The 23,808-nt window shown below is 43.0% G+C and overlaps 2 protein-coding genes across 3 annotated transcripts; both read right to left on the bottom strand.

Annotated features, from left to right (window-relative positions):
- Positions 1–1,990: 1,990 nt before the first annotated feature.
- On the bottom strand, positions 1,991–10,600 carry PGAM5 (PGAM family member 5, mitochondrial serine/threonine protein phosphatase). Of its 2 annotated transcripts, none has more exons than XM_043978005.1 (6): positions 10,301–10,600; positions 7,034–7,212; positions 5,981–6,106; positions 5,031–5,119; positions 4,648–4,778; positions 1,991–3,386 (listed from the first exon to the last, which is right to left on the bottom strand). In XM_043978005.1, exons 1-6 carry the CDS (start codon positions 10,507–10,509, stop codon positions 3,236–3,238), a joined length of 885 nt encoding a protein of 294 aa, XP_043833940.1. In that variant the 5' UTR covers positions 10,510–10,600; the 3' UTR covers positions 1,991–3,235. The 2 variants fall into 2 exon arrangements, with proteins under 2 accessions (XP_043833940.1, XP_043833939.1); XM_043978004.1 differs by having other exon boundaries at positions 4,648–4,781.
- A 677-nt stretch (positions 10,601–11,277) lies between these two features.
- LOC122734950 (60S ribosomal protein L30-like) lies at positions 11,278–11,649 on the bottom strand. The gene has a single exon (XM_043976152.1). It carries the CDS (start codon positions 11,647–11,649, stop codon positions 11,302–11,304), a length of 348 nt encoding a protein of 115 aa, XP_043832087.1. The 3' UTR covers positions 11,278–11,301.
- Positions 11,650–23,808: the final 12,159 nt, after the last annotated feature.

Below are 23,808 nucleotides of genomic sequence, written 5' to 3' on the forward strand. Positions count from 1 at the left end.
GCAGAACTCTGAGGGCACACGATTCCCGAGTTCCAAATATTTGAAAAGCTGTCATGGAGGATTGTAGTTTTGCTTGGCTCCAGAGGGTAGAACTAAAGACCAAGAACTAAGGGGAAGATAAAAGGCTCACCTAAGACAAAACTCTAGTGTTCATAGTGGTTCAGAAACAGAAGGGATTGTCTTGTTGATGCCTTCACTTCACATAAAGGCTGGATGGCCTTTCTGTTAACATGTTTTGGCTCAAATGGCTTGACTTTTAAAGGCACTTTGAACTTGACTGTCTGTAAACTTGCAAAAGCTCTATTTTTAGAGAACTTTGAGGCCTGGGAGAGAGAGCCCCATTCTGAGCCTTGAAATGTTTCAGGGTTAGAGAAGATGTATGTCAGTTTTGAGAAGGACTTGATTTGTCTTCTTTTAACACCAGGTTAAAGGCAAATGCTTATGGGACATCACACTCCTAACATAAAGGTCCATAATGATTTTTCAAATGAGACTGGATGCGTATTCCTTAATTTTTTTAAAAAATAGGCTTTTTTTTTTTGTTTTTGTTTTGCAGGGCAATGAGGGTTAAGTGACATGTCTAGGGCCACACAGCTAGTGTCAAGTGTCTGAGGCCAGATTTGAACTCAGGTCCTCCTGAATCCAGGGCCAGTGCTTTATCCACTGCACCACCTAGCTGCCCCCTAAACAGGCTTTTAAAAATGTTTTGGGTTTTTTCCCCAAACAGTGACACAACAAATGCTCAAGAATAGTAGTTTCGTTTATAAAGGGAAATAAAATAAAACTGATAGCACAGGAACTGTCATAGAATATCAGAGCTGGAAAGAGACCACAGGACATGGCTGCTGGAACGGAATACCGATTTTTGTTTGAGATGAATGTTAGAGAGTCTCTCATTTTTAAGTGGAGAGGTTTGAAAAGGTGATCAAAGATGTAGTTGAAATTCCTTAGGAAACAGAACATTTTAAATGATCTATTTCAAACAAAATTTCAAGGAAAAGCAGGACTTTCATTCCATGGTAACTACCCATAGCAGTGCCAAATCAATAGTTGTGTCCATTTGCAGTGGCATGTACTGCCTAGAATTAAGCATGGTAGGTCTTAAACTAAGGTCTTGACCAGTTGTAGTTGTTTTTTTGTTTTGGTGGGGGCAATGAGGGTTGTGACAAATGTCACAACATTTGAGGCCAAATTTGAATCCAGGGCCAGTGCTTTATCCACTGTGCCACCTAGCTGCCTGAGTAGTTAAGAACTGGAATTGTTGTAAATCTCGCCCTCAAATTCTGGATCTGATTCATTTTTCCTGTAACCTCTGGGCCTCAGTTTCCTCCATTGTGTGGAGTTAAGTACTTATGATACTTGTTGGGTTTCCTGCTCACCAAGATCAGGCAGTTAGACTAATAACTGCATGGTCTCCAGTCTTATCTATTTAACCTATCTTGGGTCTCCTCTCTAAATCTAGGTCAGGTAGTAATGATGGTTTGGTCTACAAAGTGAAGCAGGTAGTTGCACCTTAACATGATAGGAGCTTCTGACTACATTTACTAATAGCTTCTATAGACCTCACAAAGGCCCAGAAGTCCTCATACAGCAAGCAGCTGGCATGAAGAGACTGTCAGAAGCCCCAAATCATTCCTGCTAGATTGGGGTTATGAGTGGTTAAGATGTAGAACCTTCCTTCAGTGTTTAAGATGTAGAACCAACTAAATTACTTAGTGTATTACTAGGATAATTCTTTATAAGAGTTTTAGGGGCCTATTGCATTCCATTTTTTACTTAAAAGAATGAGAAAGTATACTGCTTATAAACATTACTTGGCGTTTTCTGATTAGGGAATATTCCTGTTGCTTTAAAATCATTTATAGAAAGCAGTTCTCCAGGGGCTCCAAGAAAAATGACACAGCAAAGCACTGATCAGCCTGCTTGTGGGGTGGGGGTGGGGCAGTCTAATATACTGGAAAAGAGCACAAAATCAAATGAGTAACACCAATAAAATAAAACAATTTATTGTGTAAACGTTAAAAAAGTTGATAGACAAAAACAATACGTTGTCCCAATTCTTTGCATTGATTGATTGCAGTAAAATCTCATAACCACCTTTTCACAGTAATTTTCCTACCACCTAGTTGTACCTGAATTAAGACATTCATGGCTGGAGAGTATTTGGAACACTTGTTGTCTAAGTACCCTAAAGCACTTAAGGGTTACTGGTGGCTGAATCCTTAATTGGTATGCAGAAGATATTAGGAACAACCCGAGGCACCCCAGTTAAGATGTTAAGCAAAGGCTTTCATTTAGGCCATTAACAGACCTTCAACTCTCAACATAGCACCCCCTAGTTAACACTTGTCACTGTTCAGTCTGAGGACACAATGGTGGCTTTTCCTCAGCTGGACAAAGGTCTCTGCACTAGCAGACTTCTCACTTGTCTCCAAGGCTCATTCTAGGGGGTGCATGTCATCTCACAGGTTTAGGACAGCTCAGATCCTCTCTGAGCAGCAACGGAGGTGGGGGTGTTTGTAAGTTATAACTGGGGTAAGAAGTGGGTTTTCAAAACCAGGTGGGGAGGGTCTAGAAAAATGGTGAGAAAGCTTTAATTAGATACCTGTCTTTAGGAGAATGAAAAAGAAGTTTTAACAATCTAGGAATCACTTGAACTAGCGTGAACTGTTTCTTCAACTGCATGATTGATCACACCAGACTGTCCCACTGTAAACAGCTGTAACCACTGCTGGCATACTGCTGGCTGAAGGAAGTCTTATTTTCAAGGGACAGACTGATAGATGGCAGGAAATTTAGCTGTTGGTGATATCTTCTCATAATGAAAATTTACTCTCTCATGTGACTTGCACATCCCATAACATCATGCTACATCCAAATGGATAGAAAATATATAACTTTTAACTCCTATCCTACTACTTTATTCCCTTAAATCACACAAAAGCTTTGGTCAAAGAGAGGCAACTTCTCTATATCCAGAACCTTCTGAACACCGTGACATCTATCTGTCAATGTTGTCTTCATCCTCCCTGGCCAGAAAGGTCTTTGACAGAAATGCAGCATTTATGCACAGTTTTCCATCAAACATCTCTTCAGGACAGAAGTATAGCCAGCAAAGAAAAAACAGGAGGGGAAATCCAAATACTTTTGATAACCCAGCATTCTAGCCAAACATTACAAAGAAAGACAGATCTGGATGAATGGACACACAGTTGATGACTGCAGAGGCAGGAGTTCAAGTGCGGGTGATTTTGTCAGGGGGCATGAATCCACTGTCCCCCAGGGTCCTTAGTGCCACCCTTCCACTTGGACGGATCACCAGATGGGTTATGCTCCCATTATTAAGGGACATCCGCAGCCAGCCTTCGGGAGGGAACTGTAGTGCTCTTAAAGAGGAAAATGGTAGAACCATCAGCCCATGTTACACAGCTCAGACACGTGGAAACAGGGCTGACAAACATACTAAATTCTTTGTCATACACCCAACCCCCAGCATGGCAGCATGCACCAGATAGACGAAAATTGCCAAAAAGTAATGTCTAGGGCTTTGAGTATTGTTCTGTTCCTCATTTGTTTTCATAGTGAAATACAGAACAAAGATAATAAAAGGAGGCAGGACTTTACATAGCCTTAGCAAGGCATAGAAGTTAATGGAGCCTGTTCCTTTTAAGCCAGTGTTTTCTCCAAAACCCCCAGCATGCTGCATGCTGACTGAAGAAAGAAAATTAGTTCTGTTCTGTATTGCTCTGAGAATATGCTGATGTAAGGTGATTGTCACTCCAAATTTAAAATAAAGGATAAAACCCACAGCTTTAGTATCTGTAGTTCAACAAGATGGCTCCTTCTGACAGGCTACCCACTAGACAGACATTTTTGGACACGTCCAATGCAGGTATCTGTTTTGTTTAACTATCCGCATTTGTTGCTGGGGTTTTGTTTTTCTATCTTTTTCAATAGGAAGGAAGGGGAGAGGGAGACGGTGGACCTTTGTTAATAGAAAAAATAAAAATCTAGTTCCTTCTGAGGGAGTTGGAAGGGACTTCAGAAGTCATTCTAGCTGCTCACTTACAGATGAGAAGTCAAGTGATTTCACCAATGTTCACAGAATGGTGGAGCCAGCATTGGAAATGCAGATCTTCACTTCAATAAAGCTGCCTTTCCACCACATCACACTCTGTCCTTTACAGGGCTTGCTCATGAAGTGGTTTTTTTTTTTCAATGGAAAAAAATTATAAACTAAAGACAAGCTAAGGACACAAGAATCGGTGACCACCATGGACCCATACAAGGTGCCCCCAAAGTGCAAGTTTTAATAGCTTTAAGACTCTTGGAAGACTATAAGGGAGAAGGGTATAAGCATTTATATAGTACCTACTATGTGCTAGGTGCTTTAAAAAAATCTCATCTGATCCCCATAGCAACCCTGCAAGGTCAATATTATGATGATCCTCATTTTACAGAGAAGGAAACTGAGGCACACAGAAAGGTAGAGTGGCCCAGGGCCACACATCTACTAAGTATCCAAGGCAAAATTTGAACTCAAGGCTTTGTGACTCCAGGCCCAGTATTTTACCCAGTGTCTGTATGCATAGAAAAACAATATAAAGGAAATTCAACACTAGCCAAATGGGGAGCACCTCCTGTTACCTGCAGACAATGTAGCGGATGACATTGGCGTGACACACAAAGATCTCGTAGCTGTCCTCCTCCTGCTTGGCATCTGCGCGATGGATGAAGTTCCGAAATGCAGCCTCGATGCGGGCTCCGTCCTCATAATACTGCTAAGGGCAGACAGTAGGGAATCAGACTGTTAACTCTGTCTGGCAGAAACATCCCTTCTGCCCCTTGGGTGAGGAACAAAAAGCCAAGGACTGGGACAGGGAGCCCAGAAGAAATACATTCAGATACACATGAAAACGGAGCAGACACCTTGGGGACAAGCCTCATTGTAGCTGCAGTGTAACATTTTCCAAGCAAACATCTACCCCGATTACAAGGCACCCAGAAAAAAAAAGGATGGCTTTGTTTACCCGGGCTTCTGGCTTCCAGTCAGATACAGGAGGGTCCGGTTCAATAGGAGCGCCCTCTCGTAGCAGGTCAGTGCTGATTCTGTTGACTCCTGCAGAGAAAGAAGCTGCATCATAATGATGGTTCGAGGGAAGGGGGCTGAGACCTAGCATGGACATCAGGCATAAAGGACCCTACAAAGAGAAGGAAGTCTAGAAAACAATTTCGAGGCTGAGTTAGGCTTTAGGGCCTTAGCATCCCAAGGGACCAGCCTCAAGCTGGCCACGTTACACAGTAGTGCTCTTATTCCAGACAACCCTAGTAAGAGAAGAACACAGCACCAAACCACAACCCTTCCTCACACACTATCAATTCTCTGATTCAGTCCGAGGTGAAACAGAAACTTGAGTGTGTCCAAGTCCTTAGGACAGCTGGGGCACGTTCATTCCAGGAAGGGTTGGATGATCCTTAAGAGATCCACATTGCTTCAAGCCATCTTCCCTTCTGTTTTCTATGCATGAAAAAAAGGTTGCCCAGGCCTCAATACTACCACATCTAGTTCAGCCCCATATTTTACAAATGAAACAAGCAGTGCAGACCAATGGACGTGGACTGAAAGGTCAGAGAATCCAGTATTCAAATCTTGCCTCTGATCCTTATGAGTTCTGGGACCCAGATAAGTCACTTCAGCTAAGAGCCTGTCTCTTCATCTACAAAATGGGAATAATAGCCCCTTCCTCAGAAGACAGCAGAGAGGCTCAGTGGACTCTACTGACCTTAGCACTAAGGGTGAGTTATGCATTTTTAACCAGATGTTATCCCCTTGTACTTATACAATATTTTACATTACTTTCTGGAACAGCAGCACTGAATCATAAGACAACCTATGTTAGGTCCATCAACTCTCTTCCCTGTGGCATGTGATACAAATAGGAACATGAGAGTATTGTCAAGACAGACTGCAGTCACCTACCTGGCAGGTGTTTGGAGATGATGTCAGTTGTTTCTATGGCTCGGGTCATGGAAGAGTGTACGATCTTATCAAACTTCACGCCCAAGCTGGCCAATCGGCAACCAGTCAGTTCAGCCTGTTCTCGACCTTAAAGTAGAAACAGATTTTAGAGTTCATTTGACTCAGCACACAGAAAAAATGCAATCAAGCTTGGAATGTTTTCTTTTTTGAACATGAAAAATATCTGATTTGGTTATCTAGACTTGATCACCACTTATATCCAGCCAGGGTAATCACCCATTTCCAGGAATACATGACCGCTCACCAGCACCATGGCTGCTAAGGATTTCAATCCTTAAACCTGAAAATCTACAGTGTGAGCTGTGACCCATATACCAAATCTTTAGAAAGGCTCTTGGGAAAAGTGAACCTCTTTCTATATAGACCTAGCTGGACATGGCTTCATGTGAGGAACTGCAGCAGTGAGCTGGCCCTCAGAAAGGGAAGGAAAACAGCTGGAACATTCCGAACACCTTCCTCCCTCCACCATGGAATCCCCAGCAACCTGTGTGTCCCTGACAGAATGTCATGATGACTACAAGGGCTGGTTCATGTCTGCATTTTAAGTTCAGCGCTCAGCAAAGTGTGGCCCACAGTAAGTACTAAACTAACAAATGCTTGCTGAATTGGACCATGTGTAGAGATTTGAGTCCAAGCTGAAATTTCTGACATAGGCTGTTTGGTTTAAAAAATTTTTTTAAATAATAAACATTTTTATTTAAAGTTTTGAGTTCCTAATTCTATCCTTTCTTCCCTCCCCTCCCCACTTCCTGAGGGGGTAAAGCTATTAGTTTTAAAAGACTCTTAAGAGATAAAAATGATGAATGGAGGTCCACTAGGCTGAGAATAAGCCTGGGGGGTTCCCAAAGACCAGAAGTCTGGAAGTTCTGAAGAGGGCAAAGGCAGTACAAAGAAAAGGTCACAGATGCATGGATTAGCATAATCACTCCAACTAAAATTAAGGTTCATAATAGGTGAGGGCCAGATAGGGTTGTGGGTTGAAGGCCCACATACCCAGTTCAGTCAGAGTTCGATCCTTATCGAGGGAGCTCTCCGAATTGTACTGGGAATGCCTGATCAGGAAGATATGGCGAGTGGCTTTGGCTCGGAGATTATCTAGTTTGGACGTTATCTCATCTTCACCAGTTTCGGTGCTTCTTTTCCTCAGGTTGATCAGAGATCGTGGTTCTCGCCTAATTTCCAAAAATAAGATATGTTATACTGTGACTTTCTAGATTAATTCTCCTCTGAGCAGATTTTATAAAAAAAAAAACGTGCCCCCCAACTTCAGACTGACAAATCATTCATGAATTAAACTTGGTATCTAAGGCGTTTTAAACACAAGCAGCTCTGTGGTCCAACTGCATATAATACTTGTTAAGTAAATTTACTTATTTAGGTTTTAGTCAATTGACAGTTTTTCCATTTGTAAAAATAATGGCCAACATAACCTATTTTGGAAGAAATCTCATTCAATCTTAAAGGCAAGTGTTAGAAAATCAAGAGTTAATTTTTTTAAAAATTTGATTTGTGAAAGTAAGTACCACTGAAGCTTTGAATTTCATTTTCTAAAACAAACTAGAATTAGAAACAGCTGCAGGAAACAAAGCATAGGATGTAAGCGATCTTTTAAAATTAGCTTTAATCTGATTAGCAAAGATTTAAACTCTAGTCCTTAAAAATGGAAATTGGTCCATTGTACTCCTAGCCTATAAATCCTGGCTCTGCCCAACGACAGCAAAAATAATTACTATAGACACAAGTTTCAGGTAAGCATATCATCAATTTGTCAATTTCTACCTGTAAAGAACTGACCATCTCCTTAACTTCTTGTGTTCCCTAGACAGTGCATGTGCCCCCCCCCCCCAGCTATCTATCTGTCCAGGGTTTCTTATCTCTTTTCAATAAGAGTTGATTCATTATACAACAAACAAATCTAATTGGTTGACATGACTTGAAGGTGGGCTATATTAAAATGAAGTTAAAGGATGACAGCAGAGAAAGACCTCCACTCAAACTGGTCAGAGCAAAGTCCGTTCAAATCAGTAATTCCTCAGAGTATCTAGACAAAAAGATGCCTCCCTCCACCCAAGGCTCTTTTTGTGGGTGTGGAGCTGGGTGAGTTTGAACTAAATAATGCTTGATAAGAGTCTCTTAAAGAGAACCTTGAGGGGGCGGGGAGGGGACTGAGAGATCCCTGGGTCCCATAAGATTATTAATAATTCTTTCTCACATCCCCTTGTACTACCTGTATGACATAAATGAAGTTTTCAGTTTCCTCATCTGTAAAACTGGATTGGACTAGGTAACCTCTAAGGCCACTCTGTGTGTCTCTTCTGATTAGGGAATCTTCTTGAAGCCTCTAGCACAGGGCCCTCCCTATCTTTACCTGATGCTTCCAATTCCTCATCTGTAAAATCAGGTTTGCAAGGATAATAATAGCAGCTAGCATTTATTTATATAGTGACTTAATATTAACAAAATATTGCAAATGTTTTTGCAACAGCCTTACGAGGTAGATGCTATTATTACCCCCATTTTATAGATAAGGAAACTGAGGCTGAATTTGAACTTCTGACTCCAAGGCCAGTGGTCTATTCACTATGCCACCTACCAGACTCTAAAACTGCTAAGATTCTTTACAACTCTAAATATTGGGCCCATAAATTAAAAAAAAAAAATACCGGGACCGTGCCTCTAAGGAAGGGTTTGCTGACTTGCTTGTAAGTACTGATTAATGTAAAGTGCTGCATCCAGTCAAGTTTGTTCCTTTATCTGCATTACTTCCTTAGTAATTATTTTGTTTTGTCCAGATCTGAGTTTATCACAGTTCATTAAAGTAGGAAACTCTCAGACCTGTGATTTAAGGGGTTCATCAACAATGCTCCACCCACCCATACAGATGAGGCATTCCTATAACAAGTTCAGACAGGAGAGGTCACAAGGCTAATGATGAGTAGGTCAGAAGTCTGACCGACCCCCAAGGCTTTAGGAAGCCAAAGAGTCTCTCTCATCAACTCTACTACATTAAAATACAAAGCTGTCCCAGGATTCAGAGACCTCTACCCATTTTTCTTGCATTCTCTCCACTAGAGAAGACCTGGCTAATAAAAATCCACAATCGGACCTAGAGCTGACTTTCCAGTCTTCTGGTAAAGAAGCTTGGAGAGACAATCACAACGCTTGGGTTCTAGGTCCAGGTCTGCCAAAGACCCAATAGCAGTCCAGGCGTCTGGCAATTTCCTCTGGCCGGGCACACGAATTCCTAGCTTTAGTAAGCTAGTCTACTAAACGTGCTGCAGCTAAATGGGTGACCGCCCCTTCTGCCCTCCCACCTCTGTTCCTGCGGTTCTTTCCAAACCTGAATGTCTCCCTAGGGTGGTGTATGTATCTACTCACAGGTACCTCCCCCGCAAAACCTTCCGAGGTCCTTCCAGCCAGAACTGACTTCTTACATGCTTTCAGGTAGTAACACCAGACAAAGCTTAGGGAGAACAGGGCGGTAGGTTTGTTTTAGCTTGGGTGCCTAGCACACAGAAGGCGCTGACTTAGACCAAAGTACTTGCAAAGTCTGTGCCTTTAGGATAAAGGTGTAAGAAATGGGTTCCTACACTGAAGGTGCAACTATGCAAAGCCCATCCACATCCTTATGGTAGAATTACGGCTGAGGGCAAGGGCTGGAAAAACAAAGAGTTTCTGACTCCGTCGCCAAGTGTCCCTAGACCCTTGAGTTACACCATGATTTAGGGCTTCCTTTCCTCCTCTTCTGAGCTCAGAAAACACCTTATTTTTGATTCCCGATGGAATAAAAGTCTTAGTCGGACAGTCCCCTACATTCCAATTACACCTCAGGGTCAAATTCTTCCTCCCCCAGGAAGCAAAGCAATTTGTTATGGAGATCCAGCGCTGCGCATACAATAGGTGTTTAATAAAACATAGAAGGTGTTCATCAACATACAAGGAGCCCTCTTCCAGGCAGCTAGATGGCATTATCCCTCTCCTCCCAGGCACAGGCTCCCGCTTTATCTCGGCAGGCCCTGATCTCCCGCCTCGGCGCCTAGCCCAGGGCTGGTCTGCAAAGCCCGCCACCTGTTGCCATCCCCCAGTCCTCGAGCCCCCCAGGTCGTCCCGGCGCGCCTCCTCCCGGTTCGCCCCGCGGATAATCATTCACGGCAGTCCCTGTATGGAGGAAGGGGCTTCGGGGCCATCTGGTCTACCCGCCCCCTTTACAGATGGGGTCGCTGAGGCCCGGGGAGAAGGGACTAGCCCCGTTGTCCTTACTTGTCCCAGTTGCTGTCCCACACGCCGCTCGTGGGCCCGGGGCGAATCCGCTCCGCCCACATCGGGGCTTCCGGACCGGCCCACCGGGACTCCGCGTCCGAGGCGCCCGCCCCTCGCGGCTTCCCCACGGCCACGGCCGAGAAGAGTACGGCGGCAGAGCCCCCAGCCAGCCCGCAGGCCGCCAGCTTCAGCGCCTGCCGGAACGCCATCCCTTCGGGCCGAGCCTGGGCCGCCTCCCACCGCCCGCTGCCTCCCGCCGCCGCCGCCTCCTCACGCCTGGGATCCAACCCCGGCTGCCGCCGCCGGAGAAGCGCAGGCGCTCTGGCCATTGGACGGCGCGGGCCCAGGGACAAACTTCGTCGCCACCGGCCCCGCCCACAGGCCTGATCTCCCGCCTCCAGGAGAAGCTCGCGAGAGGAGCAAGCAACGAAAGAGCGAGGCAAAGGGACGCCTCCGGAGGAGGGGCTATCTCTATCCCCGCCCCCTTGGGGGTGGGTCTCTGTGGTCCTAGCGGCAGGGAGAGCAGGCTGGAAGGAAGGGAGTGGGTGGAAGGGAAGGGTGGCTCGCAGGAGGAGGCCAGCTCCCAATTTGCCAGCTCCCCACCCACCCGCGCAACACTGAGCTAAATTGTAGTGCCCCCGTCGCCCCCATCACCTCCAGGAACCCGATACAGAATTCTCGGCTTGGGGTCCCCCCTGCCTTTCTGCCTTCTTACCCCTAATTCCCCTCTCCTGTACTTTGCAATCCCCCAACACCCACCTCTTGGCTCTTCATTAGATTGTAAGCTCCTTGAGGGCAGGTACCATCTTTTTGGCTCTTTTTGTAACCCCAGAGCTTAGCACAGTGCCCAGCACATAGTAGGTGCTTAATAAATATGGACGATTGGCTGTTTAGTCTTTCTTTGTATCCCCTGGTGTTTATTAGCACAGTGCATCCACATAGTAGGCTCTTTTTTTAAAAACCAGCTTAGGCCAGTTTATTAAAGAATACTTTTGTACAGTTTACTTTTCACTGGTCTGTTCTGGCATGCTTCTAATGATATCAGAATCACCTGGATCAATGATAGCCAGTGTACAAACTCTGTAGTACTTCCCGCATGCTGTACCCAATTCAGTGTTGTTGCCACTGTAGTGATGTACGCCAGTTTTGGCCAACATAGCATAATATTCAATCTCTGATTTCCTCAAGGCTGGGCAGTGGATGGCCAAGATGACTAATTTGGCTTTGCCTTGTCTGATCATTTTCAGGGTCTCTTTGTAGCCTAGCACGGATTTGCCGCTTTTCATCACCAGCTGGAGCCTTGAGTTGATGGACTCCAGCGACTTTTTTGTCTTCTTTGTGGCCACCATCTTCCTGCCTGCAGTGTGGGAGGACCCTCAGCCAGAGACCTCCACGTAGTAGGCTCTTTTTTTTTTTTTTTTGCGGGGCAATGGGGGTTAAGTGACTTGCCCAGGGTCACACAGCTACTAAGTGTCAAGTGTCTGAGGCTGGATTTGAACTCAGGTACTCCTGAATCCAGGGCAGGTGCTTTATCCACTGCGCCACCTAGCCGCCCCTATAGTAGGCTCTTAATAAACATTTATTCAACTGAATTGTTCCGCAAGCAAGACCCTTCATCTCCCAATTCTGGGCATTTTCAGTTAGTCAGTAGTAATAATATTTAGTAGGTAATATTTTTTATATTTTATATATTTACTATGTTCTGGGGACTGTCCTGAGTACTTTACAATTATTATCTCATTTGATACAACAACCATGGGAGGTAGATGCTATTACCCTCATTTTGTAGATGAAGAAACTGAGGCAGTCAGAGTTTGAGTGGTTGTAAGTGTCTGAGGCCATATTTAAACTCAGGTCTTCCTAATTCTAGGCCACACACTCTATCCACTTGGACACTTGGTTGTGCCCTCCCCCCATGCTTAGAATGCTTCCTCCATAATTATCTCTACTTCCTGATTTCCTTGTCTTCCTTTAAGTCTAAGATAAAATTCTTACCTTCTGCAAAAAGCCTTTCCTAGTCCCAGTATAGCATAGTGTATTCCCTCTAAGATCATCCCCAATCTATCCCCCAATTTATTTATTTTAATCAAATGTGTGGTGTCCCAAAAGTCCTAGTGCAGTTTAAAGCTTTCAAAGATTATAGCTGCAGGGGCAGCTAGATGGCCCAGTGGATAGAGCACAGGCCTTGGAGTCAGGAGGACCTGAGTTCAAATCCAGCCTCAGACACTTAACACTCACTAGCTGTGTGACCCTGGGAAAGTCACTTAACCCCAATTGCCTCACCAAAGGGGGAAAAAAAGATATTATAGCTGCACTAAGACTTTTAGGACACCCTGTATATCTTGTTTTTCTACTTAATTGTTTGCATGTTTCTCTCCCCCCTCCCCAACTCCCCACCAGATTGTGAGGTCCTTGAGATCATGGACTGGTTTTCTATCTTTTTTTTTTGCATCCCCAACAATTACCACAATGCCTAGCATATAGTAGGTGCTTAATAAATACTAGTTGAGAGGCAGCTAAGTGGCGAAGTGGATAAAGACTGGCCTTAGATTCAGGAGGACCTGAGTTCAAATCCGACCTCAGACACTTGACACTAGCTGTGTGACCCTGGGCAAGTCACTTAACCCTCATTGCCCTGCAAATAAATAAATAAATAAGCAGACAGATGGATGGATGGATGGATGGATAGATAAATGAATGAATGAATGAATAAACAAATGAGCTAATAAATAAATAAATTAATACTAGTTGACTGACTCTGGTTGTGTGTCCTCAACATTCTACTCTGAACCTCTACACTTCATGGCTCCTCCCCACTCCACAGCAGCTAAGTTGTGTAGTGGACAGTTTTGGACTTAAGAGTCAGGAATTTGAATCCTGAGTTCCAATCCTGCTTCAGACACTAATTAACTATATGATCCTGGGCAAGTCACTTAACATCTCTCAGCCTCAGTTTCCTCTTCTGTAAAAGAGGAAGACTAATAGTACCTACCTCTCACAATTGCTCTGAGGATGAAATGAGATTAATATGTAATCACTTTGCAAATCTCAAAGGGCTATATAAATGCTAGCCATCATCATCACCACCACCACCAAGAGCCCTCCCTGGCAGTCAGCACCCTTGACATTTCGGCACTTTGAAGCAAAGCCCTTCGTGCCCTGATGTGGTCTGATTTATCACTTTACCGCCACCCCTCCCCCCCCCATTCCTGCCCAGCATTGAATCCTGCCACATGTCTATACCTATCCATCCCTTGCATACATTTCTGGTCCAGCCCTGGAAAGCACTCTCCTTCACTGCAGAGCTCCCTCAGGCTCCTGTCAGTCAATCCATCATCAAGCATTTATCTATTAAATGTGTTGGCCACAAAAGGTGATCCATTGGAGAGGGAAATGGCAAACCACTCCAGCATCCTTGCCAAGAAAACCCCATTGACAACATTGGTGTGCTGTGGTCCACAGGGTCACATAGAGCTGGACAGGGACAGGATCTAGCAACAACAAAAGTGTCATGCTCACACACATACTCCTTGGCTTGCCTATACCACCTGCCCCACCCCAAACACCACCCACACAAGTGAGCTTCCCAGAAGGCTCAGGCTCAAGCCTGGGCTTCTCAGAACCTCACCTTGTTTAGCCTGCCAGTTTCTGCCAGTGTTAACTCCAGACAGACGGGTTGAGATGTTCCAGGTTTTTAAAATGCAGAAAACCTATTGTCTTTCTTTAAAAAAAAAAACATAACAAGGGGCAGCTAGATGGCGCAGTGGATAGAGCACCGGCCCTGGAGTCAGGAGTACCTGAGTTCAAATCTGGCCTCAGACACTTGACACTTACTAGCTGTGTGACCCTGGGCAAGTCACTTAGCCCTCATTGCCCTGCAAAAACAAAAATAAAAACAAAACAAAACATAAAAACCATTTTTATTTGAAGTTTTGAGTTCCAGATTATATCCCTCCTTTCCTCCCCACCCCTCACCACTCTCTGAAGTGGTAATCAATCAGATATAGGCTATATATGTGCAATTATGTAAAACATTACCACATTAGTCCTTTCATATAAGAAAACTTGAATAAAAAAATGAAAGAAAGGAAAAAATAGCATGCTTTAGTCTGTGTTCAATCAATATCAGTTCTTTCTTTGCAGGTGGATAGTATGCTTCATCATTAGTCCTTTGGGATTGTCTCGGGTCATTGTATTGCTGAAAATAGTCAAGTCATTCACACTTTTCATCAAACAATATTGCTGTCTCTGTACACAACATTCTCTTGGTTCTGCTCATTTCACTATACATCAGTCCACTTAAGTCTTTCCAGGCCTTTCTGAAATCATCTTGCTTGTCATTTCCTATAGCACCATAATATTCCATTACCATCATACACTATAGCTTGTTTAGCCATTCCCGAACTGATGGGCATCCCTTTGATTTCTAATTCTTAGGTACCACAAAAAGAGCTGTTATAAATATTTTTGTACAAATAAGTCTTTATTTCTTTTTGGGGATGTCTTTGGGATATAAACCTAGCAGTGGAATTGCTGGATTAAAGGGTATGCACAGTTCTATATCCTTTTGGGCATAGTTCCAAATTGTCCTCCAGAATGGTTGGATCTTTTCACAATTTCATCAACAGTAGATTAGTGCCCCAGTTTTCCCACATTCGGACTCCCAACATCCATCTATTGTCTTTCAGAACACCCAGCAACCCAACTCTTCTCCATGGGGTCTTAGCTTTCTCTGGGAGTCTGATATGAGGGTCCTTCAAGCCCATGGGAAGCAGTCCTTCAATACCTCCTTTTCACCAGAGCTCATGTTTTCATTTTTTCTGGCATGAGCTGGCAGCAGATGTTTGGCTTTCCATTCTAGGATCTGCATCTGCTAATTAATTTAGCATGTGACTTATAACACAATACTTAAGAGGAAACTTGCCTTGATCTGGCCAATGCCTGCTGTTCCTCCTGAGACAAGGACTTGGAGTTTCTTCACCCCTTTACCTTTCCCTTAGGACAGAATACCTGGACACCGGTATCTCTCCATTTAAAAGTATTTTATTGATGCTTTATTTTAAGAAATCACTGTCCAACCCCAACATTCTTTTCCCCACTCTAGGATTCATCCTCACAACAAAGTTCAGTCAGACAAAGCAAACCTATAAGCTGATTATATCTGACTCACAGTCTTCCTCATCCCATGTGTCATCCACAGTCCATGTACCGAGAGGTGAGACGCACCTCTGTCTCAGTCCTCTGGATTCAAGACCAGCCATTGTATCAATCTTAAGTTCTGCTCTCCTTTGTGATTTTTTCCCCTCTTTATATTATCATGGTCGTTTATGTTGTTCTCTTGATTCTTGCTACTTCACACTGCATCTGTTCAAATTAGTCTTTCCAAGTTTCTCTGAATTCTTCATAGGCTTCATTTTTTTTCTGGCACAACCATGTTTTGTGATGTTCCTTTTCCAAAATTACCCAGTCATTCCCCAATCAGTCAACACTTACCCACTTTGTTTCCAGGTATTTATTTTGCTTTACTGATATTAAAAAGTGCTACAATGAATATTTTGTTTTGTTTTGTTTTTTTTGTGGGGCAATGAGGGTTAAGTGACTTGCCCAGGGTCACACAGCTAGTGTCAAGTGTCTGAGGCTGGATTTGAATTCAGGTCCTCCTGAATCCAAGGCCAGTGCTTTATCCACTGCACCACCTGGTCACCCCTACTATGAATATTTTAACATAAACATATGGGATTTTTTTTTTTTGGTCATTGATCTCTTTGATGTATTTGCCCAGTAGTGGAATCATGAGGTGAAAGGGTATTGCTGATTTAAATCATTTTTCTCACATAATTGTAACTTGTTTTTCAAAAGGTTCACACCAATTGCACTAAGATCATAGAGCTGGAAGAGGCTTTAGGGGTCTAATCCCTCATTTTACATTTTTGCCCATGGGCACAAGATATTAAATGTCTAAAGCAGGATTTGAATGTCTTCCTGACTCCAAGGCCAATATTCTATCCACCTACCTACCTGCCTACTATATTAGTGTGCCTGTGACATACATCTCTTCTGAGTGAGCTTCTAAATATGTCATATTTCTCTCCTGTGGGAATGTTTTGCTTGACTATATATGTATAACTTACATTGATTTGATTTTGTTCTTAAGAGAGGGTGGGGAGGGAGGGAGGAAGAGATTTTGGAACACAAAGTTTTAAAAATCAACATTAAAAATTGTTTTTACATGTAATTTGAGAAAAAAGTAAAATTTTAAATAAATAAAAAAATAATATTTCTTCATGTAAACTATATAGATTTTCTTGGTCCTGCCCACTATACTCTGCATCAGTTCATAAAACTCTTCCCAGGTTTTCTAAAACCACCCCATTCATCATATCTTACAGCACAATAGTCTTCTGTCACATTCTCATACCATAACTTGTCCAATTATTCCCCCAATTCATCGGCATCCACTCAGTTTCCAATTCTTTGCTATCTCAAAAAGAGCTACTAAATACTTTTGTATACAGAAGTCTTTTTCTTCTTTCTTTGGATCTCTTTGGGGTAGAGACATAATAGTATGCATGTAATTGCACATGTATAACCCATATCAGATAGGTTACTGCCTGGGGAGGTAGGGAGGAATAGAATTGGGAACTCAAAATAAAAATGTTTATTTTTTTAAAGGGTACACACATTTTAATAGTTTTGGGGGCATAATTCCAAATTGCTTTCCAGAATGGTTAGACCAGTTCACACCTTTACATTAATACATCAATGTAGTTTTTCCCTCTGAATTCCCTCCAGCATTTGTCTGTGAGAAATAATTCATTTGGACCCCCTACTCTAATCCAATCAGTATTAATCAGTTGGATATGGTTTCATAGGGGTAGTGATTATAAGTTCTGTATATTAGGCCCCAGAGCTGTGAACTGCAGGTTGTAAATTCGCTTGCTTAATCATAAGAAGCTAACTAGAGGCCCTCCACCCTTGTTTTGCCTTGTAACCAAGCCCAGTGTGGTGTAGGTGACTCAGTTACATGGAAAGTCCTCCACCTTATTTGTGTACCTCCCCACCACTATCTTTTTTTTTAATATTCTTCTTTTTTTTTTTTTTTTAGTGAGGCAATTGGGGTTAAGTGACTTGCCCAGGGTCACACAGCTAGTAAGTGTCAAGTGTCTGAGACCGGATTTGAACTCAGGTCCTCCTGACTCCAGGGCAAGTGCTCTATCCACTGCACCATCTAGCGGCCCCTATCTTTTATTTTTAAACATATATTTTATTTTATTTTATTTTTTGCAGGGCAATTGGGGTTAAGTGACTTGCCCAGGGTCACACAGCTAGTAAGTGTCAAGTGTCTGAGACCGGATTTGAACTCAGGTCCTCCTGACTCCAGGGCAAGTGCTCTATCCACTGCACCATCTAGTGGCCCCTATCTTTTATTTTTAAACATATATTTTATTTTATTTTATTTTTTGCAGGGCAATTGGGGTTAAGTGACTTGCCCAAGGTCACACAGCTAGTAAGTGTCAAGTGTCTGAGACCGGATTTGAACTCAGGTCCTCCTGACTCCAGGGCCGGTGCTCTATCCACTGCGCCACCTAGCTGCCCCCCCCACTATCTCTTGTCCAACATGAGCAGCAAGTGACCATCTCATGACCATCTAGCTGGTGAAGAAAACTTCTTGCTTCACCCAACCCAAGATCCCCCTGCTGAAATACCATTTTTGCTTATTTCAGCGTATGTGTCACATGCCAACTGATGGAATTCTGTACTGGTATAACTACTTTAGAATGTCCAAGGAATAGATCTGGTATCAAACCTTATAAAGATAAGGAAGGCCCTGGAAGAAGGGGCCATCTCAGATAGTGAGAAAGATCTGAGGTCCACTTGATGAGAGGGGACCATGGATCCTTTAATAAAGTACTATTGGCCCAGAGCCCTGCCTCCGACTCTTCTATTGCAGGTTAGACAATTTTAATCCCCACAATGGTACTCACTATGTGCCAGGCACTATGCTAACCAAATGCTTAACAAATATGACCTCATTTAATCCTTATAACAACCATAGGAGACTGACGCAAACAAAGATCAAGTGATTTGACCAGGGTCATACAGCTAGTATAAAAGGGCAGAGGCTGGATTTGAACTCAAATCTTCCTCACTGTACTGGTCACTGAGGTGGTGCAGTGAATAGAACACAGGGTCTGGAATCAGGAGGACCTGAGTTCAAGTCCTAGCCTCAGACATTAACTGTGTTACCCGGTAGTCTAGCGAGGTTTATTCTGTCTTGCAAAGGATTGCTGGTGTGTTAGCCAATGAAGCCTGGCCTTATACAGTTGTTCTGGTTACCTGAATAATTGCGGGGGGGCTCAAGCAAATCAAGGTACCCATTTTTTATGCTGGGAAAGTCACTTAACCCTGTTTGCCTACTTCCTCTCCTATAAAATAAGTCAGAAAAAGAAACAGGAAAGTACTACTGTATCTTTGGCAAGAAGACCCCAGGGGGACCTGAGTTCAAACCTGGTCTCAGATACTTGACACTCATTAGCTGTGTGACCCTGGGCAAGTCACTTAACCCCAATTGCCTCACCAAAAAACCAAAACCAAAAAAAAAAAGAGAAAACCCCAAATGGGGTCATGAAGAGTTGGACATGACTGAAGTGACTAAACAACAACTTGCTGACCTGACTCCAAGCCCAGTGTTCAATCCACTGTACTCCTTGGTTGTTAGCAATATCAGCAACACTGGTAATGTCCATAAATGACCCAGGACACGTAACTACTGTGATTTCTAGGTATGATGTTCAACTTTCTTTTCTTTTTTTTTTTGGTGAAGCAATTGGGGTTAAGTGACTTGCCTAGGGTCACATAGCTAGTAAGTGTAAAGTGTCTGAGGCTGGATTTGAACTCAGGTCCTCCTGACTTCAGGGCCAGTGCTCTATCCACTGCAGCACCTAGGTGCCCAAAAGTCTTTCTTTTCTTTTCTTTCTTTCTTCTTCTTCTTCTTTTTTTTTTTTTTGGTAAGACAATTGGGGCTAAGTGACTTGCCCAGGGTCACATAGCTAGTAAGTGTTAAGTGGCTGATCTGGATTTGAACTTAGGTCCTCCTGAATCCAGGGCAGGGGCTCTATCCACTGTGCCACCTAGCTCAGGTATGATGTTCAAAAGGGTTCAAAAGACATACTTTTGAGGTAATTTAGTTGTTTTATTAATACCAGCATGTTTATTAATAAAAAGATGATCCTTTCTGCCCATCAATTGGGGAATGGCTAAACAAGCAGTGGTATATGATGGTGATGTAATATTGTGCTATAAGAAATAACAAGCAGGATGATTTCAGAAAGGCATGGAAAGGGCAGTTAGGTGGCGCAGTGGATAGAGCACCGGCCCAAGAGTCAGGAGGACCTGAGTTCAAATCCAGCCTCAGACACTTGACACTTACTAGCTGTGTGACCCTGGGCAAGTCACTTAACCCTCATTGCCCTGCAAAAGAAAAGAAAAGAAAAAAAAGAATATAGAAAGGCATGGAAAAACTTACATGAACTGATGTATAGTGAAAAGAACAGAACCAATAGAACATCATACAAAGAGACAGTAATATTGTTTGGTGAAGAACCGTGTATGACTATTCTCAACAATATAATGATCCAAGACAATCCCAAAGGATTATTGATGAAACACACTGTAATGATTGGAATGATACCACCTGCTGGAGACTTACTGTAGAAAAGCTCCACCATGAGGAGAAGGTCTCTGAGGGCAAGCCATGTGGTCAAGGTCCTTAGCATCAGGAAGTGACGTTTGCTCGTGGGTACTGTCTATCAAGGCTACCAGCCAATCAACTTGAGGAGCCTCCCATTTCTGGGAGGGGGACATGAAGCGGACACTGGCGGAGGGGTTTTTGGTTCCTGACCTTGGCATGGTGGGTCAGATGATAGTTAGATTTTTACCTTTCTCTCTGATCCTAATGCTCTTTAATAAATATGTAAACATTTAAATACTCTTGCTAAAGCTTATGATTTGTTGGCGACCACTCATTAGATTTTGGATAGTATAGCTAGAATTTTAGGCCCTTACAATACTATCCACCTCCAAAGAAAGAACTGATACTGATGAACAGACTGAAGCATGCTATTTTTCACTTTCTTTCACTTTTTCTTTTATTCAAATTTTCTTGTACAAAATGACTAATATGGTAATGTTTTACACAATTGCACATGTATAACTGATATCTGATTGCTTACTGCCTCAGGGAAGGTGAGGGGAAGGAGGAAAGGAGGGATAAAAATTGGAACTCAAAACTATAAAAAAAAATGTTTATTATTTTAAAAAAAGATGGTCCTTTGACCATCTCAAAGACAATCATGGTGGAAGGCTCACAGCTTATATGCCCTTTTAGAAAAGGAGTGTTCCTGAGGGTGGCAATCAACTCCAATAGGTTATCAGTTAATGAGAGGTGGACTTTACAAAGAGAAGTGAGCTTACTCCAATAATGGGCTGAGAGTGATATCATGTCACTCTTGGACAGAGACTATCCCTATAACCAGACCACTTGAAGCCTTGGGCAATCAAGACAAAAAAATCTATATTCCTCTACCCAAGCCTGAGTTAGTTGGGTAGAGTAGCAATACCCAGAATAAGGAAAATATTAATCCTATCTTCCATTAGCCCTGTCCTTGAAAGATTGGACAAGGAAATAGGACAAGGGGAAAAAAAGCGTGGTTCTCCCCAGTTTTAATAATTGACTATTAATAAGAAAGAGAAAGAATCATTTCTCTCACAGGTGCATGCAGATGCCAAGAGTAACAATCTCAAACAAGGATCCTAGAACAGTGATAGTGACTGGGAGCCATAAGGAAGCTAGAAATCCAGAATTGCTGAGCACTGATGTAGTGGGACGAGAGACCCCAAGAAACTTAGAGACCTTAACTCCCAAGAAATCTTTAAACTTTAGACACTGAAACCCAAGATTCCTGAAATGAAAAACAAATGTGATGTTGCCAGGACACAGACCAAGCAGGGCAAGAAGACTATGGAATATTTAGAGATTCTTGCATCTATAATGTAAGCACTGATAAGCATACCAAGGTCTTCAAGGATGATAATATGAGTGAGATTTTCCCCACCCCTTAAATAGAAGTCATTTAACTGTGATAGTAATCGGTATAATAGACTACAAATGGTGATTTACTTAATCTTAAATGTTCTCTAGTCTCTTGGAATTTTTTTTTCTTTTTGCGGGGCAATGAGGGTTAAGTGACTTACCCAGGGTCACACAGCTAGTAAGTGTCATGTGTCTGAGGTCAGATTTGAACTCAGGTCCTCCTGAATCCAGGGCCAGTGCTTTATCCACTGCGCCACCTAGCTGCCCCCTTTCCCCTTCTTTTGTTGTGTGTGGTAGGGATTTTTACCCCATATGTACCCCAAGATCTGGGAGAAAAATAGGAGGAGCTGCAAGAAAGCAAAGTAGCGGTGGCTCTCTCCATAAAGATATGTTTGGTCTAGTTTCTTTTTCACTTTATCCTATGCATAATAAACTATGTAATGATAATATGTTGTTTCTGAATCCAGAAATACCTGAGGGTGTAGTCATTTCACAATGTGGGGGCTTCAGCCATCTATCAAGAGTAGATTTCTTGTTTTAATATTTACATCAATATCACATTTTATCACCTAGATTAAATCTGGAACCTGGGCAGTGAGGATTGAAGAAAAGTTGTTTTTCTGGTGGGGATGAGAAGAGCAACCTGAGAATTTGTGGACTTAAACGCCATCTGGCAGCCTGAAAGTATGCAGCAGCATATCAGAAACAGCTACCTCAGTGGGAATGGCCCTAAACAGCTGAGATGCCAGCCTGGTCTAATAGCTCGAGCAGATCTCCACCTGGTGGCTAATTGCGAGATTGTTCCTGGCTAAATAAACTGCTTTGCTGGATACATAGTCGCACCCTGCCTCCCAGTATGCTTAAGGGAGGTAAAAATAAGTCACAATTAGAAGTGTCACATGCCAGGGCCTATTTCACAGAAGAGAGGGCTTGTCTTACCATGTTTCTGACTTCTTTACACAGTGCCTGTGCACATAGCACATAGCACTGATTACAGTGCTTGTTATTGTCCTTTCTTCCTGTTTGTTTTGACCAAATAACTTTTTTTTTTTTTTTGGTGAGGCAATTGGGGTTAAGTGACTTGCCCAGGGTCACACAGCTAGTAAGTGTTAAGTGTCTGAGGCCAGATTTGAACTCAGGTACTCCTGATTCCAGGGCTGGTGCTCTATCCACTGTGCCACCTAGCTGCCCTGATTTCTTAAATTTTGTGTTCTTTTTTTGGTTTGTTTGTACCTGGGGGTCTATAATTTACTTGGCCAGCGCAGATTGGTGACTCACCTATAATTCATGTGTAGTTACCCAAGCCAGCAAGAGGCTTAATGACTTGCCTACGGTCACACTTGCTGGTATGTGTCAGAGGCAGGCTTTCATGACTTTGAGGTTAATGTCATGCCCTGGAGCCACTACATTTTCTTATACTATGGGAACTTGTGCCACAGTTGATGAGTCAAAAGCTTATGTGATAGCTTTCTAGCCATCCTTAGTGACCTAGAACTGGCTTCTGCAGCCCCCGTCATGTGCCCCATGATAGCCATGCTATCTGGGAAGTGATGGAGCATCACTTTATTTCTGTACCTCATGGTGTTGCTACCAGATAAATATTTCAAGGACCTGTGACTCTGTCAATGTGAGCTCTCCGACTGCCAACAGGGATCACAACCGCTCCATTTATAGGCAGCATGGAGTATTGGATGGAGAGCTAAACTTGGCGTTGGGAAGACATAGGTTCAAATCCCATCTCTGACACTTACTATGCGACTGTGGGTCATTCATGTAACCCCTCTGATTTTTCAGCTTCCTCATCGGAAAGTGATAAATGTACCTTGTGAGTTTGTTTTGAGGATCAAATGAGATAATAGTGCTTTGCAAACTTTAAAGTGTTACATAAATCCCAACTAGGTGGTATCATAGTGTATAGAGCATGGGGCCTAGGGTTGGGAAGACCTGAGTTCAGATCTAGCCTCAAACACTTACTAGTTGTGTGACCGTGGACAAGTTACTTTACCCTCTTTGCTTCAGTTTCCTCATTTGTAAAATAAGTTGGGGAGGGGCAGCTAGGTGGTGCAGTGGATAAAGCACTGGCCCTGGAGTCAGGAGTACCTGAGTTCAAATCTGGCCTCAGACACTTAACATTTACTAGCTGTGTGACCCTGGGCAAGTCACTTAACCCCAATTGCCTCACTAAAAAAAAAAATAAGTTGGGGAAGGAAATGTAAAACTACTACAGTATCTCTGCCAAGAAGAACCCAAATGGGGTCATGCAGAGTCAGATACAACTGAAACAACTGAACAACAATAACAATAAACTCCTGGCTCCTATTGTTACTTTGCAAGCTTTGAGAGTTGCTCTGACACAAAAAATTCATTACCCTGTGGCCAACTTGTTAAGAACTCTATCCAAACTTAGCTAAGGTGG

Source organism: Dromiciops gliroides, chromosome 1 (assembly GCF_019393635.1).
Source record: "Dromiciops gliroides isolate mDroGli1 chromosome 1, mDroGli1.pri, whole genome shotgun sequence".
NCBI lineage: Eukaryota > Metazoa > Chordata > Mammalia > Microbiotheria > Microbiotheriidae > Dromiciops > Dromiciops gliroides.